At 43.4% G+C, this 22,788-nt stretch overlaps 1 protein-coding gene across 1 annotated transcript; it reads left to right on the forward strand.

Annotated features, from left to right (window-relative positions):
* The first annotated feature begins 11,440 nt into the window (after window positions 1-11,440).
* Window positions 11,441-13,972, forward strand: LOC147636838 (pentatricopeptide repeat-containing protein At4g13650-like). Its single transcript, XM_086800978.1, has one exon. The coding sequence runs from the start codon at window positions 11,441-11,443 to the stop codon at window positions 13,970-13,972; it is 2,532 nt and encodes an 843-aa protein (XP_086657104.1).
* The last annotated feature ends 8,816 nt before the right edge of the window (window positions 13,973-22,788 follow it).

The following is a 22,788-nucleotide window of genomic DNA, read 5'->3' on the forward strand; positions in this document are numbered from 1 at the left end:
ATCATGCTCTTATTGCCAGCAATATATGTAACAGAGAAGAACCTATTTCCTTTAAGGAAGCATATGAAAATGATCATTGGATGCATGCCATGCAAGATGAGTACGACTCAATCCTAAAAAATGACACTTGGTATTTGTGAGATTTACCTTATGGAAAAAAGGCCATGGATTTATAAGCTTGAGCGTAAAGCTAATGCATTGGCTGCTACAAGGTTAAAAGGTTGTGCTTAGGAGAAGGACATGGATTATGTTGAGACCTTTACACCCACATCTTGTGTTGAGTACAATTAAGTGTATTATTGCATTGGTAACATATCATGGTTGGAATGTACAACATCAGTTGGGGATATCAAGACTGCCTTCTTGAATTGCAATTTGCATAAGAAGATTTATGTATCGCAGTCTCGTGGTTTTGATAAAAAAGGGACATAAGTCTAAAGTATGAAATTAATAAAAGCTACATACTTGGTTTTTTTACATCAGTCCAACATAGAGTACCCTCTACGTAAAAAGAGGAGTAAAGATTGTTCTTTTTTATTATCTTTTTATATGTTGTGAGATGACATGTTGCTCCAGGCCCTATGAGGAGAAGATTTCAGCATTTAAGGTTGAATTATATGTGTCATTTTGAGATGATAGATTTGGGTTTATTGCATCATTATTTGGCCATACAGGTTATGTAGCATGATAATGGTATTGTGATGTTATAGTCAAAGTTCATTCATATATAGTTTACATGGTTTGGTCTTGAAGACTATAAGCATGTTGTTACACCAGCAGTAGAGACAAGTGCTAGGATTAGTCTTTGAGATGCAGGTGAACCATTGTTGGAATTAGGGTTGCAGGAATGCACACACAACTTCAAGAAGATGAGGAAGCTTGAGCACAACACAGTAGTGTATTATGAGTGCCAAAAATGAAAGATTACAAGCCCTAGAAGATAATGGGCGTATATACAATGCACGGGGGAAAAAACCTCCTAGTGAGGGAAAAAGTGCCCCGGCGGTCCTAAGTGTGTTCACACACATCACTACTATAATATGGTAACAAATCCCCCCTGGAGTGATGCGGTGAACAAGAGCTAGCACTCATGTATAGGGAAGTGTCTAGCTATGTGGACGAATCCACAAAAGGGAGTAAGCCCAAAGCTTTGCGAAAAGCTTCGAACTTCTCACGAGGCAGAGCCTTTGTGAAAAGGTCTGCAAGGTTATCCTGTGTTGGCACATAAGCCAAACTGATCTCTCCTGCAGAGAGTCTCTCCCTGACATAATGGTAGTGCACCTCAATGTGCTTCGTACGAGCATGGAACACTGGGTTCCGCGCAACTGCCAATGCGCTCTGACTGTCAGTGAAGATGGTGGTGGCAGATGGCTGCCCAACACCCAAATCAGCCATAAGGCGTCTGAGCCACACACACTCAACCGTAGCTGTGAAAGCTGCCCTGTACTCAGCTTCACAACTAGAAGTGGCCACAGTAGGCTGCTTCTTGCTCAACCATGATATGCATGAGCTTCCAAGCATGAAGCAAAAACCACTCGTGGACACGCGTGTCATAACAACCAGCCCAGTCAGAATCTGAAAAAGCATGTAAATCTGGCGGCAATGATCCCCCCTTGGGATAAAACAACCCAAGATGCCGAGTACCACTCAAATAGCGAAAGATACGCTTCACTGCCTGCCAATGCTTAATGCCTGGGCTATGCATAAATCTGCTCACCTGTGAGACTGCAAACTGAATGTCTGGCCTCGTAATGCATACATAAATGAGGCAACCAACAGCTGTCTGATAGAGTGTGACATCAAAGTGATCTCCAGCATCATGAAGACTCAACTTCAAACCTGTCTCCATAGGAGTAGCAATAGGCTTGCAGTCTTCAAGGCCAAATCTCCGTAACAATGTTTCAATATACTTTGTCTGACACAAAGCAATACCTCCATCACACTGCTTAAATTGTATCCCCAAATAATGATGCAAATGCCCCAAATCTGACATCTCAAAAGAGGCATTCAAATCAGCCTTAAAATCAGCAATATGACTCTCATTTGGTCCTGTGAGCAGCATGTCATCGACATAGAGAGCAATGATTAGATGTACACCATCCACACGTTTAACATACAAAGTGCTTTCTGTTGGACTATTCTGAAACCCATGTGCAGTCAAATATGCATGTATTTTTTCATACCAAGCTCGTGGAGCTTGCTTTAAACCATATAAAGCCTTTTTTAACCTGCACACTTTGTTTTCCTGCCCTCTTTGAACAAAACCACGAGGCTGCGATACATACACCTCCTCATGCAAATCTCCATTTAAGAATGCAGTCTTTATGTCCAGCTGATGTACATTCCAACCATTATGAGCTGCTAATGCACAGATGCTACGAACAGTGGTCATACGACATGTGGGAGCAAAAGTCTCATCAAAATCAATGCCCTTCTCTTGAGCATAACCTTTTGCAACAAGCCTAGCCTTATGGCGATCCACTGTGCCATCAGGCTTACGCTTCAATTTGTATACCCACTTAGTGCCAATGGCCTTCTTGCCAGGGGGCAAGTCACATAAAGACCATGTACCATTCTTCATAATAGCATCGTATTCTGCTTGCATAGCAGCCATCCAATTTTCTGAACTTTGTGCCTCATCAAATGAAACAGGCTCACTTTCATCGCACATACTAGAAACAGCCAATGCATAACAATCTGACGCATAAGAGGCACCATGAGAGCCAGAACGAGTGCGACTAGACAAAGGGGCATCCAACTTGCTGTCACGCAAAGTCTGCACCAGCCATCTAGGCATATTCCTAGAGCCCTCAATCTCTTGTCTCTCATCCTCAAGTGCATCATGCACATCTGCATCAGATATAGGCTGATCTGTGCCATCATTTAAAACCTGCATAGGCTGAAAAACTGCCTCATGAGGTATTGCACTTGACTGTGCACCACTGAAAAGAGGCAACAATGTATCATAGACATCACGTGAGCTGATATCTGTCTCCTTAGTACATGAAACCAAGGGCTGAACTGCATCTTCCACAAATACAACATCACGGCTAACCAAAATGCGCTTTGTCTGTGGATGATACAAACGATAGCCTTTGCTCTCAGCACTATATCCAACAAAAATACATTTGACAGCTTTGTCATCCAATTTTCTGCGATGTTGCACAGGCACTAATGCATATGCCAGGCAACCAAAAATACGTAAATGGCCAACAGATGGCTTGCGGCTATGCCAAGCCTCATATGGAGTGACAACCTGTAATGCTTTGGTGGGACACCTGTTTAGTACATAAGTGGCACACATGACAGCCTCAAGCCAAAAACCATGTGGTAGACTTTGACTCTTAACCATACATCTTGCCATTTCCATGAGAGACCTATTTTTTCTCTCAGCCACACCATTTTGCTGTGGTGTATACGGCACTGTACATTGGTGTTTTATCCCACGCTCAGCCAGAAATGCATTAAATTCTGAAGACATATACTCCCCCCCTCGATCTGAACGGAGGGTGCCCATCTTACTTTCTGACACATTTTCAGCCATAACCAAAAACTGTTTGAAGCACAAAAACACTTCGGACTTTGCCTTCAAAGGATATACCCATGCATGCCTGGTAAAATCATCAATGAAAGTCACGAAGTAAAGGTAGTTTCCAAATGATGGAGTTTGCATGGGACCACAAACATCACTGTGAACAAGCTGCAATCTGCGTTCAGCTCTCACTGATCCATCTTTGGGAAAGGAAGCACGCTGCATTTTACCCAATATGCAGCCCTCACAAACATGCTTGACAGGTGCCTCAAGCTTAGGCAAAGAAGACACCATTTCAGATTTCTGCAGGCGCAGCAAACTTGCAAAATTCAGATGACCAAAACGTGCATGCCACAGTTTTGCATTTGAAATAGCCTGCGTATCCATAATAGCACATGCTGAATCCTCTACACATTTGCCATCCATATTGAGCTTATACAGCCCTCGACATAGTGAACCAGATGCTACAATGATGTCACCACAAGAGAGATCATGAACAGTACATCTGTCATCCACAAATTTTACAACCAAACCTGTTTTGGCAAATGCGGAGACTGACAGCAGATTCTTTTTGATCCCTGGCACATACAATGCATCAAAAAGTGTAAAGGTGTTGCAATTTGCAACATTCAGCACAATCTGTCCAACTCCTTTAACGGGATAAGAGGAGTTATTGGCACAAGTGACAGTATTCCCTGTGGGAGCAGACTCAAGGAAAGTGAATAAACTGCGCTGCGAGGTGATATGCTTAGTGGCACCACTGTCAAAGTACCATACATCTGAATCTACTGCAGACATACATGTGTCATGCAAAGATGGGTCATAACTGCACTGCGCATTGAATGCCCATTCTGTATCTTGCACAACATTAGCAGATTCATTGTTAGAAGGAGAGGCATCTGCAACAGCCATACCAGCCTCTTTCTTCTTAGCCTCTTTCGCAGCCAGCTTAGGACACGCTTTGATGACATGATCATTTCCCTTACAGTACTTGCAAAATGTCTTCTGTTTGTCACCCTTCTTCTCATCTTTGTCTTCCTTCTTTGGTTGCGCAGCATTTGCAGATTTCTGCTTACTAGAAGAAAAGCCAGCTTTACCTTTCCCGCTTCTCTGACTAGCAACGAAAGCTTGATCTGCGACACGCATAATATTCCTGTTTTGCCTTGACTGGTCTTCTTGCAGCAAAACAGAAACTAACTCCTCAAATGATAAGGCATTGGGATTGCCTTTCATCATCAAGCGAAGAGTGGAAGCAAAACCCTGATAAGAATCTGGTAGACCATTCAAAACAGTCTGCACAAGTGAACTGTCTGACAGGATTTCATCTGCAGAAATGAGCTGCTCTTTGAAATCCTTGATCTTTGTCAAAAAGCTATCCATTGAATCACCTTCGTTCATATGCTCACTCTCCAACTGTTTTCGGAGGTAAGCAACACGAGCCTCATTTCTTGCCTGATACAATGTGGCAAGTACATCCCAAGCATCCTTAGAAGTCCTGCAGGAGCGAATATGTGGGATAATGGTACGTTTGACAGACAGCGCAATCAAGGCATGAGCCTGCGCATCTCTACCATCCCAACGAATCTGCTCTGCTGAAAGTGGTGGTTCTCGAACAGCTGCTACAGCACTTGTGCCTGCACCATCATCTACAGTACCTGTTTCTGATGTGTTTGCAGCATTCCCAGCCACAATAGGACGTGCATCAATACCCTGCACAATGTTCCATAACCCCTTTGCTACCAATACATGTCGCATCATATATGCCCACAATGGATAGTTGGTGCCATCCAACTTATCCTCAGCAGCCAACATGCGGAATACATCATTGTTGTCAGCCATGGCCAATGACTGTACTACTAGATGTAAATGCTGTCTGTAAGAGGTAAACCTGTATAAAATCGACCTGTGCTATGTAGCACAGCCCAAAACAGACGAATGGGCACCTGTCCTGCAGATTTTAATCTTGACAGAAAATCTGCACAGTAGGACGATTTTGCCTGCGCAGTACTTGGAATGCAAAAACGGAGGGCGAAATGACTTCAGATCAAAATTCTGAAACGAACAAGCCCCACGGGCTCTCCCACGGCATATACTAACCTGCAGACGCTCGTGAAACCTCGTCGCAATCGGAGGAGATGAAGCGGCAGGTGCCGGTGATGCTGCCCGGGAGGAGGAAGCCTGCTCTGATACCAATTGTTGGAATTAGGGTTGCAGGAATGCACACACAACTTCAAGAAGATGAGGAAGCTTGAGCACAACACAGTAGTGTATTATGAGTGCCAAAAATGAAAGATTACAAGCCCTAGAAGATAATGGGCGTATATACAATGCACGGGGGAAAAAACCTCCTAGTGAGGGAAAAAGTGCCCCGGCGGTCCTAAGTGTGTTCACACACATCACTACTATAATATGGTAACAACCATTTGATGCATCAATTTATCCATCAGGTTGCTGGGTGCCTCATTTATCTATGAGGTTAGACATTTAATTTGGGGTCTTTGAGTTAATTAGTTTTAGTACAATCTGAGGAGAAGTAAGCATTGGTAGTGCGATTTGGGTGGTCTTTTGCTGGTTGGAATTGCCTTGATGGCTATTTTACATGAAAGGAAGCACTGACATTCCTTTGGCTACTACCAATGACTATTCTGATACTTAATCCCTTGGGCTATTCTATGCTAAGGGGGGTGATATTCAGCTACATGCTTTTAGTGACTCCGATTTGGGAGGATGTAATGACACATAAGTGTCCACTAGAGTGGCTTTTACTTTCATCTTGGTGATTCATGTATATTATGGCTTAGCAAGACAATGGCCACTTTGAGCTATGAAGCTGAGTACAGGGCGACTTTTACAATGAGTGTATGGAGTGTGTATGACTTAGATGCCTTTTGGTAGATCTTGGTATTAGATAGAAGTCCTCTACCTCCATCTTCGCTGACGCCCCCACCAGAGTGCATTAGTTGTTGTTGCTTGTAAGGAACCCAGTGTTTCATGCTCTCACAAAGCACAATGAAATGCATCATCATTATGTTAGGGAGAGGCTCATTGGTGGCAAGAGAGATTAGCCTGGCTTATGTCTGATAGAAGTCCCCTACCTTCATCTTCACTGACGGCCCCAGAGTGCATTAGTTGTTGTTGCTTGTAAGGAACCCAGTGTTTCATGCTCTCACAAAGCACAATGAAATGCGTCATCATTATGTTAGGGAGAGGCTCATTGGTGGCAAGAGAGATTAGCCTGGCTTATGTTTGTACACATGACGAGAGAAGTTTAAAGCTTTTCATGAAGCTTTAGGCTTACTGCCATTTAGGGATTGATTAGACAGATGATTCATGTACATGTTCATAACATCTCACTACAAGGGAAATTTATAGCCATTTATATAGTAGTGTTGTGTGGATGTAGGCTAATAATGAATTGAGGCACTTTTTTCCTCCTTATTACGTGGTTTTTTCCCTAGTAGCATGTGTTCACACTCTTATAAGTGAGTGTTAGTGACCTTATCATGTCATTTCACTTGTACATCACTCGTTCTCATCAATATACTTTGAGTGTTATGCTTATGAGTGAGTGTCAGTGACCTTATCATGTCATTTCACATATACATCACTCATTCTCATCAATGTAATTTGAGTGTTATGCTTCTCTCCATCTCTTCTTACTTGATCCATCTGTGTGTGTTGCTACCTTTATGTGTGTTGGAGTGGAGTTCAATGTAGCAACACACACATAGATGTAACAAGCAAGGAGAGATAAATAGAAGCACAATACTCAAAGTAGATTGATGAGAAAGAGTGAAGTACAACACTCACAAGAGTGTATACATACGCTCGGGAGAAAAATCTCCTAAAGAGGGAAAAAGTGCCCCAGCCCATTATTAGCCTACATACACACATCACTAACATATAAATGCTATAAATCTCCCTTGGAGTGATGATGTGAACATGCTCAAATTGCAATTATCCCAAATCTTTGTTAAAAGCTTTGAACTTCTCTTGTGATGACAAAGAGCCTTCATGAACATACCTACCACGTTGTTTGCAGAGACAAAAGCCATGCTAATCTCTCATGTATTGAGCCTCTTCCTTATTTAATGATAATGCATCTCAATGTGCTTTGTACGAGTATGAAACTCTGGGTTCTTTACAAATAGCTATGCACTCTAGCTGTCAGCTAGTGAAGATGGAGGTGGGGGACTACTGTCCCAACACCAAGATCTGCCAAAAGGCAACTGAGTTATACAAACACCACAATCACTGTAAAAGCTGCCATGTACTTCGCTTTACAGGACGAAGTGGCCATTATTGGTTGCTTCTTGGTTGAGCCATGATAATTATAAATCACTAAGGTGAAAGCAAAAGCCACTAGTGGAGAACACTTACGTGTCATAACATCTAGCCCAATCGGAATCACTGAAAGCATGTAGCTGAATATCACCCCCCATAGCATAGAATAAGCCACGGGACTGAGTGCCCTGTAAGTATCATAATAATTGCTTAGCAACCTCCCAATGCTTACTTTCAGGACTGTGCATAAACCTGCTCAATTGGGAGACCCCAAACTAAATGTCAGGTCTCATATTACATAGATAGACGAGGCACCCAACAGCCAGCGAATAAAGTGATGCATTAAATGGTTCACATGCATCCTGGAGACTAAGCCTAGCACCTGTCTCTCTACTGGTGTAGCAGCAGGCTTACAGTCTGTGTAAGTAACCAACATCACAATCCCATCATCATGCTGCATAAATTGTATGCCCAAATAATAATGCAATGAGCCCAAATCTGTCATCACAAAATATGACACATGTAATTCAACCTTGAAGGTTGAAATCTTCTTCTCATTAGGGGCTTGTGTGAGCAGCATGTTATCAACTTATAAAACAACGAGTAAAAAATAATCTTAACTCCTCTTTACATAGAGGGTACTCTTAGTTGGAGTGTTGTAAAAACCATTTACAACTAAGTATGTGTTTAATGTATAAAATGATGATCAAAAAATAATCTTTACTCCTCTTTACATAGAGGGTGCTCTTAGTTGGACTGTTGTAAAAACCATTTACAACTAAGCATGTGTTTAATGTAGAAAATGATGATAAAAAAATAATCTTTACTCCTCTTTACATATAGGGTACTCTTAGTTGGACTGTTGTAAAAACCATTTACAACTAAGTATGTGTTTATCTTCTCATACCATGCTCTGGGAGCTTTCTTAAGGCCATATAAAGCTTTTCTTAACCTGCATACTTTAAACTCTTGCCCCTTCTCTTAATAAAACCATGAGGTTGAGATACATGTAAGTCACCACTGTTTAAGAAGGCGGTCTTGATATCCAATTGATGTACATTTCAACCATGATATGTAACCAATGCAATAATATACTTGATCATAGTCACTCGAGATGTGGGTGCAAAGATCTCATTCATAATCTATGCCCTTCTCTTGAGCATAACCGTTTCTAACAAGCCTTGCCTTGTAGACACTACAATTAGCTTTATGCTTTAGCTTATAAACCCAATTCGTGCCAATGGTCTTTTTACAATAAGGAAAATCTGCTAAATACCAAGTGTTATTTATGAGGATTAAGTTGTACTCATCTTGCATGGCCCGCATCCAATGATCATTTTCTTATGCTTCCTCAAAGGAAATAGGTTCCTCTTCATTGCATATATTGGGCAACAAGAGCATGGCCCACAAAAGAATAAGATACATGATCAGAACCTGCACATGTCCTGCTAGGTAAAGGAGTAGCTAATTTGTTGTCTTGTAATGTTTGCACCAGTTATTTTGGCATACTCTTAGATGCCTATATGGCTGCCCTTTCCTCATCCATTGTATCATCCATACTCTTAGATGCCTATATGGCTGCCCTTTCCTCATCCATTGTATCATCCATAATTGCCTCATAAATAGGCTAATCTATGGGCTGAAATTCAAGCTGATTTTTAGCCAATATAGGCTAATTCGCAACACCTTTCTAAACATTCATTTACTCCACATATGGCTACTCGTCAGCATTGTACAAGCGCAGGAGTGTATCAAAGATGTCTTGTGAGTATATTTTGTTGTTTTTTACATAAAAGCATGGGATGAATTGAGTTCTCAACAAAGACAATATCTCTACTCACCGTGGCTAAATGGTAGAGTCTATACCCTTTGCTTTCTAAAAACTGTATCCCACGTAGAACATGCTGTTTTAAGAAAATTGCCATTCTAAAAAGGATGAGTTGGGAAGAAGCCTCGTCTGAAATCCTTATGCAGAATGAGATCTAGTGAAAAGAACCGTATGAAGCATGGTCGAGACTCATCTAAAAAGATTGAATTATTGCAATGGTTTACTTGCAAACAATAATTGTTTGAAATGGTTTATCTTGTCTAAATTCCAATGGTTTACTTGCCACAGTTGTTTGATGTTTTTCTTAATGCATTTGCTTGAAGCACGTTTTCAATTGTTTTGTGAACTGTTTTTAATTGTTTTATGAACTGTTTTGTGATATGTGCTATTATGGCACATTGGCGATGACATGTGATGGTACCTCACAGGTTAGATATTTGCTTGCCATGTGGTTGCCATCGGATGCTTCACATGAGGACGGTCCCGGCCTAGATCTTGATCGCTCTTGGTCAACAAATGTGGATCCGCTCCCTTTAGCCCCTAGGTGAGGTGAGTTCCAAGGATCCCAGAGATGTCGGTAGGGAGTCACTCCTTTTTTTACAAAGGAGCTTATTATGCTAGCTAACTTCTTCCTAGCCACTTGGACATAGTCTCTCGTGTGAGCGGGTTTCTTGAGCACTTAGATGAGTTATGTTGAGAATGCCACGAAGGCAAGCCAAAGTGGCATTGTCTTTCTCAAGCAAGTTGTCGATGATGATGGTGCCAACCTATGCCGCATGGCTGAAGGCTGAGCTATTGAACATTGACAACAAGAGCGTGTAGGTGGAGTTTGTTTGTTGAGACCAAATCGGGTTTCTTTGTGAATAAGAGCACAATCAATTAGTTATGGTTTTGTCCTCAACTTTTAATTGTTGGTTCCCTTTAGCCCTCTCAATTTAAATCATGGTTTTTCTTTCAAGTTTTCAATACTTAATCATCTTTTAATCCTTCTCATTTTATTATGATTTTTTCATTATGTTTTTGACCCCAAAACATCTCTCAATTAGGGATTCTCTTAAATTTGCTGATTGAATTGTTAAACTAAATCTTTTTCACTTTTTCTAATCAAAATTTTTTTATTAATCATCTCTTAACCCTCTTAATTAGTTTATGGGTTTTTCAATTCTTAATTGTCTTCCAAGTTCTTTGATTTTATCATGATTTTTCAAGTTTTCAATCCTTTATTATCTTCCAAGTCTTCTGATGTTGTCATGATTTTTGCTCTATGTTTTTTTCATTCTTGAACATATCTCAATTTAGGGTTTCTCTCAAATGTGGTGATTGAATTGCTGAACCAAATCTCCCCCTGTTTCCGTGTTTAATCATCTCTTCCCTTGTGGTGCCCACACTCTAGTTGAAATCAAGAGAATATTTTTTTACATGAATTTTGAAACCGAATCTGCCGCCCTTTTTGTGTTTAATCAGCTACCCCTAGTTGAAATTGAGAGAATATTTTTATCAAGAGGTTTAAGTGGGTTGTATTTGAAATGCATTACTTTTAGACATGAATGTCTCTCGCGCGGAAAAGTTCCCTTCAAGAGCATGGCCCCGTAATTTGGCTGCGCCGGTGTAGACAAGGGCTGGGAGTGCCGGTGCCAGGGCGCAGCGCCGGTGTCAGGGCGGCGGAGGAATCATCCCCATCATGGCCGCGGGAGGTTGCTACTGCTGCTTTGGTGCGCGGATCGAGGTGCGTTTCGGAAGGGAGGCTCGCCCACCACCACCTCGTAAGCTCGTCTTGTGGTGGGACGACAGTGGTGATGGGGAACCTGCTAGTCCAGATGTACGGCAGGCATTGGGCTGCGGAGGATGCGTTTGCCGTGTTCAGCTCGATGCGCGGGCGCGACCGCTTCTCCTGGAGCTTCATGACGAGGGCTTACGCACGCAACGGCCATACCCAGGAAGCCCTCCACCTTTTCCACCAGATGCCATGGGAAGGCTTCATGCCGGACATGCACATCGTTTCCGCGGCTCTTTTGGCCTGTTCCCAGGGGGCTGATGTGGCCACAGGACAGAAAGTACATGCGGGCATCTATGATAGTGACCTCGAGTCCAATCTCGTAGTTGGTAACAGTCTCCTCAGCCTGTATGGCAACTATGGCAACCTGCACGATGCCAGACGGATGTTTGATAAAATGCTGCAGCGTGATACTGTCACCTGGACTGCCATGAGTGCTGCATATGCACGGCACGGGCTTCGTGAGGATGCCTTCCAACTTTTTCATAGAATGCAGCTTGAAGGAATACTAGGGGACAAGTTCACCTTCACCAGCATTTTGTCTGCCTGTGTCCACCCAGCAGCCCTTCTCAGGGGCAAGCATATACACATGCTCATTTCCAACAATGGATTTGAATCAGATGTTGCTGTGGGGAACGCCCTTCTTAATATGTATGTAAAGTGTGGCAGTGAAGTAGATGCAGAGAGCATGTTTCGTAAAATGGTCTCCCAAAATGAGATCACGTGGACAATTATGATTAACGCTTATGCCCAATCCAGGAACACCAAAGCAACCCTTGAACTTTTTCATCTAATGGAGAACGTAGGACTTAGGCCAAGTAAGGTCACATGTATCAGCGTCCTCTCCTCATGCGCTCACAAGGAAGCCCTTGTTGAAGGCAAGCGCTTGCACTCTTGCATCACTTACAGGAGATTGGAATTAGATGTGATTGTGGAAACGGCCCTTGTCACAATGTATGGCAAATGCGGTGATGTGGAGGAAGCAAGGAAGGTGTTTAACAAAATGTCTTTTCGCAATGTTTTCTCTTGGAATGCCATGATTGTGGCATATAGTCATCTTAAACAACATAAGGGTGCGCATGAACTCTTTGGGCAGATGTTGCAAGAAGGAGCTATTCCAGACAAGGTCACTTTCATTGGGATGGTCTCTGCATTTACCAGCCAAATGGACTTACCAGCAGAAGGCAAAGCAATGCATTCACGCATTATTGGCAGTGGATTGGAGTCTGACATCTCTGTGGCAAATGCCCTCCTCAATATGTATGGTAAGTGTGGCAGACTTGAACAAGCCTGGATAACATGGAATAGCATGCTGGAATGGGACAGGATAACATTGGTTAGTCTTCTTTCAGCTTGTATTAATCCGGCAGCTTTAGCTGTAGGAAAGCAGATTCACGCTCACATCCTGAACTGTGGATTTGTGTCAGACGTTGGCTTGTCAAATGCACTTATGAACATGTATTCCAACTGTGGGAGTTTCAAGGAAGCATGCAAAGTGTTTCAAAATACACCAGAGCGAGACTGCATCTCATGGAGCATCATCATTGCTGCAAATGCACAGCATGGACATGGAAAGGAGGCTCTTCATCTTTTCAACGAAATGCAAAAGCAAGGTTTTATGGCGGACAAGGTAGCTTTCATCACTGTTCTTTCTGCATGTGCCAGCCTGGCAGCAGGAGCAGAAGGTAAAAGGGTCCATGCTCTAATTGCACGTAGTAACTTTGAGGCTGACATTGAGGTGAGGAATGCTCTGATTGACATGTATAGCAAGTGTGGTGCCTTATTGGAGGCAAGAGGGATATTTGACAAGACAGCTGAGCGAGATATAGTGATATGGACATCTATGATTTCAGCATGTGCCCATCATGGGCAGAACAACGCTGCCCTAGATCTTTTTTTCCAAATGCAGCAGGAGGGAGTGGTGGCAAATAGAGCTGCCTTTGTCAATGTGCTTTCTGCATGTAGTGGCCAGGCAACTGCAGAGGACTTATCACTTCATGCATGCATTGTTGGATGTGGATTTGAGTCGGATGTTGTTGTAGGGACTGCTCTTGTTAATATGTATGGGAAATGTGGAAACCTGGAGGATGCCACCAGGACCTTTGAGAATATTTCTATCCAGACTCTGATTTCATGCAATGCAGTGATTACAGTGTATGCCCAGCATGGGCAGGGGAATCTTGCACTTCAATTGTTTAGACGAATGCACAGGCAAGGACTAATGCCAGACAAGGTCACGCTTGTCTCTGTTCTTTCTGCATGCAGTCATGCTGGTTTAATAGAGGAGGCTTGCTATGTTCTAGTGTCCACGATCAGGGTTTATCGTGTCATACCCAATTTAGATCACTATAATTGTATACTTGATTCACTTAAAAGGGCAGGACATTCAAATATGTTGGGAGATTTGTTGATCAGCGTGCCATTTCAGCCAAGTTTCATCTCATGGGTGACATTTCTAGGTGGGTGTCAAAACTGCAATGATGTGGAGTTGCAAGAAAATGTGACAAATCATGTGCTGGAACTGGATAGTGAGCTGCTGCAATTGATAGGCTGAAAAAGGATTGAATTATCGAAAAAACGAAGACAAACTGGGCCTTAGGGTAAGGTCTCCTTTTTTGCTACAGATTTCTTTAGCTTTTGTCAGCGAGGGAGGGTATGGGGCAAAGAGCTGTCCTGTGGATAGTTGATTTTGTCATTTTTTTCTTGGTATGAGGTCAAGCACTTTACTTGTTGAGTGGTACTGTTTCATGTGACCTTGGGCGGTTTCTCTGGGAATGATGTAAACAAATTATGTTTGATTACTCGTGCCTTTTTCTTGCATTTCACAAAATAGAATTGAGATGTATGCTCTTTGTGACTGTCGTGCTGGAGATTGCCGAGTACTGCAATCTATCCAACATTGGCCTCCCTCATCTGTGGTGGTGTAGAAAATTACTGCTCTTCATGCTCTATTTTTAAACCTTGAAGGGTGCAAGGAGATGCCAGTTTTCTTGTCAAAACAAAGATTTGAGTTGGGTGCACAGATCCTCATAATTGGAAATATAACTAATGGCTAAGGCAGCAGGCTTTTTCACAAATATCAGTTCCAGATTGCTCACCTCAGATGGCTAATAAGAAAGAACGCCATGAGGCTGTATCTGTTAACTGTTATGACTACTATCAAAACTTTGGAGGTCGAAAAAGTTTCAGTAGAAACTGGTCCGCAAGGCTGAACTTTGAGAGGGATCATGCAGGGTTTTTGACGACGATCATGAACCTGCGAGGTAGTTTCTAGCAAGGACGGCAAAGAACTATTCTTTGCTATGGATCATATAATAACCCCACTTTTATATCAAGAAGATGGTATCGTAATTTGCTCTGAATGAGATTGGAAGGGAACCCTTTATGGTGGTTGAGCAAAGTAGTTTGACTGAGCCCAACATCATATAGGGCTGCCTACCTAGTTCTAGGACAATAGGTTACTGGCCTGTGATTGACTTAACAAAGCACCATAACAATTTTTTAGGGCCAACTTGCTCCTCACTAGCATACCTCCCTAGTTTTTGTATCTGATTTATGACACATTATTACCTCACTGCTGTCCCCTATACATTTATGCTGGGAAATGTAAATGTAGTCTTTTAGCTTTAATCAATCATGGCTGAGAATTTTGGACCTATGCATTACTACAGCATTTTTTTTTTCCTTTGGAAAACAGAATTTTATCAAGGAAGACCACATCAAAAGTTTAGAGGTCATACAAACCTCAATTGACATTAGAGCCAATCGAGCAGGCGGGGGGGTTCTAGGTGATCCCCATTATTGAAGAAGGAATAGAACGGTTGTCATCCTATGTACCCAAGATTTGGTCTTTGTTGATTATCTGGATTGGTGCAATCTGTCAACAACAGGCTGTGACATAGCTCTTAATTTTTACCATAAATTGGGTTGAGGCATGTTCCTACGTTGGGTAGGAGAGGCTTGTTTCTAAGTTGGGACAAAGAGTACTCCTAGGTTGGAATGTGAAGATTTCTTTTGCGGAAATGTTTTTTTATACAGCTTTATAAGTTGGGAGATTTTTATGATTAACACTACGCATTTTATGTCGTATTTTGTCTGTTGTTTGGGACCGAGCATGGGTGCATGACTTGTTTTTGGCCATGGACATTGCACGGATTTTATTACTTAATCATATTTGTGAGTTTTGTGGATGCACGAAAATTTCAAAGACCCAAGTGGATTAATGGGATTTAATTTTCTGTGCAATGATAAATGGGTTGTCAGTTTTTCAAACGGTGAATATGATTCACTTTATCATATCTTCTAATTCATATTTAACCTTTGTTTTGCATGTAATCATACTAGAAAAGCTAGGGCTGAAAATAGGATACTTTACCCAGAAATACCCACATTAGTTGTGACACACGTATGAGTATGCAGGGCAGAACCAGATATCAGATAGGACCTGATGGGCAGGGGACAGTGCATGTGACATGCTGAGGACGTGGCAATGGTGATGTGGCATAGTTGATGGCATTGAGGACGTGGTAGTCGGGTACAACTCGTCAACAGCAATACTACTAGCCGACTAGGAGCATTGGTGCATATATATATGTGGGTAGCATGCATTTGCCTCAATGTTGGACTTCAGAGTTTCTTTGTAGGCGAAGTACTAGTCAGGATCGCACAGTAGGTCATATGGCTATGATTTGACAGCTTCATTCTCTTGTACTTGAATTTCAATTGTATTACTTATTTCTTGTACATAATACAGAGCAGTAGTTTAGGACTCGTGTGTGCTGTGTGTGTGTTTCCGCGCACTCTTCTTTAGGAAAACCCTAGCACATAGGCGCAGTGTTCTATAGTTTGTATCAAAGCCTAGGAAACCTGCAAATTTCTTTTCTTTTTTGGCACCCGTGTGCATTGATCGCTTAGAGCACCTAGATTCCAAGAGTGCACGAGTTTGGGTTTGGGGAAAGTGAATATGTGGGTTCTCTTCAGTGCACGTGGGTTAATTGGGGTATATTGTGCTTCCCTGTCCCACCACCAAGCCCTTACCTCATCGCGCAGGGCTAAAATCCCTCACCTAGCCCTTGATTACTTGATATTTGTCATGGATTCACAACTCACTGATTTGCTTCTCAGCATGGAGGCAATATCAGCCCGTCTCGACAGGATGGAGTCGGCACCTCAAGCACCTAGTATTCCAGATCTGGAATCTGTAGAATTGCATGTGCTTCGGAGGAGCGAGCATTTGATGATTCCGAGGACAAAGTGGCAAAACTTTATGTTCACTCCTTTTTGATGCAGGCAAGGATGTGCTTCGCTCCCAGTTTGGCAATCATCATTCTACACTTGCACGTAGTCGGCATGAGATGCGGTTCGCATCACCACAATAGTCTCCTTCGTGGAGTCCCTCTCCACCGGATTCTCCGGACAGTTTTGCTCACCTTCATCGGCTCAACATCGGGGGACTACCGGTTTGTCGAGTTCTTCCTCCATGCCTCGCGAGGAACAAGCTCAATTATTGAAGCTTCTGAAGCCTGTTCAACGTGAAGATGGACGGAGAAATCATCACCAATTGGACTCGTGAGATGGCTTTCACGTTGGCTGTAGAGCAAGTGGTTTAGATATTTTTGGTGCGTATGGCTTTGACGGGTGCCGCTCTCTTGTGGTGGGAAGACCACCTTAGGCACCACTCCGTGACTTGCTAGGATGATTGCTGCAAGGCGGTCTTGAAGCAGTTTATACCTGTAGATTATGACCGTGACTTGAAGAAACAGTGGGAGCATTTTATGGAGAAACATGGTGAATTGATTATCGACTATCTCACTCCTTTTTGAAAGCTTTTGCTGATGCTCTTTTGTTGATGCCCCTAAGGACTATCTGGGAGTTTATACCTGTAGATTACGAGCCTGAATTGCAGAAACTTTTGGAAGGTTGGCGATTTCGAGCGTGTGATCTATGGCTAGAAGGTGCCTTGGATTATCCCATAAGTGGAAGCATGGGAAGTTGAAGAGCCATATATAGGCTAGAGTGGCACCTTGTCATAATCATCTCCTTCGGTCGGTGTTTTGTGGGAGGTAGCTCACCGGGAGATGGGAGCTCGGTGGAGGATGCTGCAATGCCCGTTGGGGGTGTTTGTGGTGCTCGATGGTGATGCGTCTCCTACGTGCGTTAGTCTTCCGCTGCGCATTCTGACAGAAACATGGTGAATTGATAACCGACTATCTCGCTCCTTTTTGAAAGTTTTTGCTGATTCTCTTTTGTTGATGCCCCTAAGGACTGTCCAAGAGTTTATACTTGTAGATTACGAGCGTGAATTGAAGAAACAGTGGGAGCATTTTATGCAGAAACATGGTGAATTGATAACCGACTATCTCGCTCCTTTTTGAAAGCTTTTGCTGATGCTCTTTTGTTGATGCCCCTAAGGACTGTCCGGGAGTTCATACCTGTAGATTACGAGCGTGAATTGAAGAAACAGTGGGAGCATTTTATGCAGAAACATGGTGAATTGATAACCGGCTATCTCGCTCCTTTTTGAAAGCTTTCGCTGATGCTCTTTTGTTGATGCCCCTAAGGACTGTGTAACATGCGAAGCTTCGGGGTCGGTAACTTCAATGCTAAAAAATTAGCACACTTTTCATGTTGGAATTAATGCACAAAGCTGAATGAAGATGTGCAGAAAATAGAGAGAGAGAGAGAGAGAGAGAGAGAGAGAGAGAGAGAGAGGAGAGGACACAGTATTGGGTCCCAGATACCCTCTATAGGGTCCCCACCACGAATGGTGTATTTACTTTATTAGAATGATGTAAATCTAAAAAGAAAATACAGAAATCTTGACCTTTCTTGGCCGAGAAATCTCAGCCCTTGACCTGCAGTCCTTCACCCCTTTGCGTTAGCAACTTCTTGGCTGTCCTGGCCCTTGTTTCCTTGAGCACTTGGTGAATTATGAGATACCCAAATGAATTATGGCTCTCCTATTTATACTACTCCCAATGAGTAGTCGACCAGCTCATATCCAGGCAGCCAACATAGTTTTGTCCCACGACTGTAAAATCAGCATTAAAAGCTGAATAAATCACATAAAAAGCTGCGCTTTTCTTCATGGCTGGCTGGACATCACGTCCATGCTTCAAAAAGGGATGGGCACTGTTTTGCAAGCAACTTGGGGGCTGGGCAGCCTATATGGGTTGCCCCATACTTGCCCTACATCCATATAAGGCTGCATATCTTGTATGTTTTTCCCTAGCCTACCCCTAGGGCTGTCCTACAGCCCCTCCATGGCTGGTGGGTTCAGTCAGGGCCTTCCTGGCCCTCATGGGGGTGGTTTCACACTATACCTATGCCCACACTAAGACTTGGGGTAGCCCTATGGGTTGGCCCCTTTTCCTAAAAGCAAACCCGAACAATGATCTGGCATCCAGTACCATACTAGAAACACAAAATCACTGACATCATTCCTCCAGAGGGAGACTCACAGCATGGACTGGCACTGTTTCATGTGCAGGACAGTGCACACCTGACCTTGGACTCCTGTGCAGGACAATGCACACCTGACCTCGGACAACTGAGATGGATCCCTGGCTGACTCGTCCAGGACTGGGCTCACATGGGACCAATTTACCATCCCAGGTCCTACACCTTCTGTACAGATATGTCTACGTGGCATCCAAGTGCAGGATGCATGTGACATCCCCTTCTGCTTAACTTGACAGAAGCTGCATAGCCTCCAAATAATCCATCAATAGCGCTGCCATATCGCTTCGTGGGTCCCTTGGTCCTGAAACATCGTGAGGAATTGTCTTTATCTTCGGCCTGAGGCATGCTTGAAGCGGTGCAGAAGGATCTGTTTTGGAACCATAACTTCTGCTTCATCAACAATATCTGGTTTTGCCTCGTCTTTGACTTCTGAGAAGGGATTGGACCTGCATATGGCTTTAACCAACTGACGTGAAACACATCGTGCATAGTCCAACTCGGAGGTAGCTTTAACTGCATAGACACCTCATTAATCTTCTTCTGGTTGGAAAAAGGTCCGAAGCTCCTAAAAGAAAACTTTGGGCATCGCTTGCCCACCTGTTTCAACCTTTGCTTCATAATCCGAAGATAAACCCAATCCCCTTCCGAAAACTTCATATCCCTTCGATCTTTATTGGCCTGTCGAGTGTAGGCCTCTTGCCCTTTAGCCCATCTGTCTTTTACTGACTCTAAAATCTCCTGGTAAGACTCCGTCACTCTGTTCGCTTCAGGTACTGAAGACGAGGTCCTGGTCAACAACGACTGGAAAGGTCTTCCAAATGCTGCCTCATATGGAATCCTGCCAATAGCTAAAGAAAAAGAATCATTCAAAACAGCTTGAACTAAAGGCAAATAAGATTCCCACTTACTTTGCTGATCGTGGACATAACACTTCATCACATCAAAGGCCAATTGGTTGTATGTCTCTGTCTGGCCGTCCGTTTGTGGGGGTGGAATGCACTGGAAAAATTCAATTTAGTACCAAAGTTATCAAACAATACCCTCCAAAAATGACAGGTAAACTTGGCATCTCGATCTGACACTATGGTCCTAGGAATCCCGCAAATTGGGTACCAATGCCAAATGAACGACTGGGAAACATCCTCGGCAGTCACATTGGCCCTGCAAGGAATAAGCATAACAAATTTGCTAAATCTATCAACAATAGTTAAGCACTGCGTATTACCTCTGCGTATGTGTGCTTCATATCATCTAGTCCTATACCAACAAGATCGAGTCTAGTGGTCTGAATCAAAGTCACTTGTCCCTTCCTGCTCAGAGCATCGGCCACTGGATTGGCCTTTCCTAGAAGGTACTCAATCATACCACCGAATTGCTAGAATATCTGACTCTAGCGGTGTTGTCGATCACTCCACTGTGCACTTGGCATTGTCTGAATCCAGCGTAATGCCTGATGGTCAGTGCGAACCTCAAAGTCACAGCCATAAAGAAAATGTTTCTAATGTTTCAAGGCCTGTATAACTGCTAGGAGTTCACGATCGTAGACTGAGTAATTTTTCTCTACGGGCAGTAACTTACGAGACATGTAAGCTAGTGGATGACCATTCTATTGTAACACACCTCCAATTGCGATGTTACTCGCATCCGTGATCACCTAAAATGGCTCGTCCCATGAGGCAAGTGCTAAACAAGGTGCTTCTGATAAAGCCACCTTGAGGTTCTTGAATGCCTCCAACGCTCGTGGAGTCATTCGAATCTTTTGCCTTCTTGTCTTCACACCCTTTAGCAGATCGCTGAGATCCGCGAGAGATCAGAAAAGTTGTCTATGTGGGTGGAGTATGCCTGGCATATACCCACAAAGGATTTGATGTCATAGGCTGTCTGAGGTATTTCCCAATCGACAATCTTGGCCACTTTAGCCGCGGATCAAGTCGAATGCCTTCGGCACTAATTATGTATCCGAAGTAATGCACCTGGAACAGCTAAAATTTTGACTTCTTTTCATTGACGTGGAGTCGTTGCTTTCCAGCAACTTAAGGACTTTCTCCACATCAATGTCATGCTGCTCAACCGTAGTTGAAAATACCAGTATGTCGTCCAGAAATATGAACACACACTTTCCAATCAAATCCTAGGATACACGCATCATCATGCGGTTAAATGTAGCTGGGGCGTTCGTCAAGCCAAATGGCATGACCACAAATTCATAGTGGGCCTGTTCCATACGGAAGGCTGTCTTGGGGTTGTCCCCCTCCACAATCCTCACCTGGTGGTACCCACTCTTTGAATCAACTTTTGAGAACACCTTTGCTCCATTCAGCCTCTCGAGTATATAATCAATTCGAGGCATCGGGAATCAACTCTTGATAGTCAGCTTATTGAGTGCACAATAATTGACAGACAAACGGGAAGACCCATCTTTCTTCTTGACAAATAAGATCGGTGCTGCAAATGGCGACACGCTGGGGCGAATGAAGCCAGATTGCAACAATTTTTGGAGTTGGCGGTCCAACTTCGATTCCATTGCCTTGGAAAGGCGATACCAAAACTTGCTTGGGGGTTTTCCAAGCCTAGGAGGGGGTCAATCTTGTGGTCCTCCGGTTTGGACGGGGGGGGGGGGGGGGGAGCTCTGGAGGGAGACTGTCCCGAAGAAAAATCTTCTGGAACTTTTCATGGAGAGCCGAGTACTTCTCGGAAGCATTGGCCACCATCTGGGCTTTCTGGATGTAAATCATCGCACAATGTGTGCCTTTCCTGACTGCTCGCTTAGCCTGCAAGTGGCTTATGAGTGGAAACTTCATGCTGGCTTTCTTCTTGATGCGATGTCTCTCTTGACATGGTGGAGGCCTAGGTGTTTTTTCCAGTCTGTAGTTTTACCATCCACCGGGTGCTCTCAATTCTTTAGGTAGCCGAGTTGGGTCACCAACTTGATGCTCTAATACCAGTGTTACATCGATTGAGGTTGATCATGGTAACACACAATAGGGCCTTCTGTATACCTTTATGTGGTGAGATCTTTAGCATCCAATTCATAGAGTAGAGAGAGAAGAGAGAAGTAGACGACAGAGTATTGGGTCCCAATTTACCCATTGAAGCCCCCCCCCCTCTGCAAGCTGGAGTATTTGCTTATATTATTTCTTGGGAGAACTGTTGTACAATGCTTGAGAACAAGCGATACGACTGTCCAACGTAAGGACGAGGAAGACCGTCCGTTGGCTGAGTATCCACCAATCCAAGGCATTGCAAAAGACTCTTCGGGCCACTTATGCAAGTCCAGATAGGTGTAGGACTGTGTCATGACCCTGTGAAATGAATGCAGCGTAAGTGTGAGCATGGTCATCGATGAGCAAGATAAATTTTTAAAGGTTCATATTTGGGGCTAAGGTTTATTGACCCATGTGTCAACAACCCCAAGTGTGAAGGGGACAAAGATAATCAAAGCTAAATGGTTTTATAACCTTTGGTGCCAAGGGAATTAAGGTTCATAAGGTTTTATAACCTTGGGTGGCCCCTAGGAAAGTTTTAATAATGTTAAGTGGCCCCTAGGATAATATGGGGGAGGGGCTACTCCACTTTTGGAGTACACGCCTCTCTCTCTCTCTCTCTCTCTCTCTCTCTCTCTCTCTCTCTCTCTCTCTCTCTCTCTCTCTCTCTCTCTCTATGACTTGCTTTTTGGAAAGGAGTGTTGAGGGGCAGCGTTGAGCTGAGATTTTCTGAGTAAAACTGATTCAAGCAGAGGCTGCAGGCTGCGCCTCTCTTACACTTGCTTTTGGAGGGACACTAGGCAGGCAGTGCTATTTGCAGGCGTGGGAAAATCAGATACTGGGAACTATGCGCTTCTGGCAAAACAGGTGGCTTTTGTGGAAGGGTTGTAGGCGGGCTATACTACTGAGGCTACAGGGGCAGCCT

Source organism: Cibotium barometz, chromosome 7 (assembly GCF_041138505.1).
Source record: "Cibotium barometz isolate CiBa-2024 chromosome 7, ASM4113850v1, whole genome shotgun sequence".
Taxonomy (NCBI): domain Eukaryota; kingdom Viridiplantae; phylum Streptophyta; class Polypodiopsida; order Cyatheales; family Cibotiaceae; genus Cibotium; species Cibotium barometz.

Bases quoted from the DNA above. Each gene is read 5' to 3' on its own strand.
- LOC147636838 (XM_086800978.1), top strand. From the start codon at position 11,441: ATGGGGAACCTGCTAGTCCAGATGTACGGCAGGCATTGGGCTGCGGAG.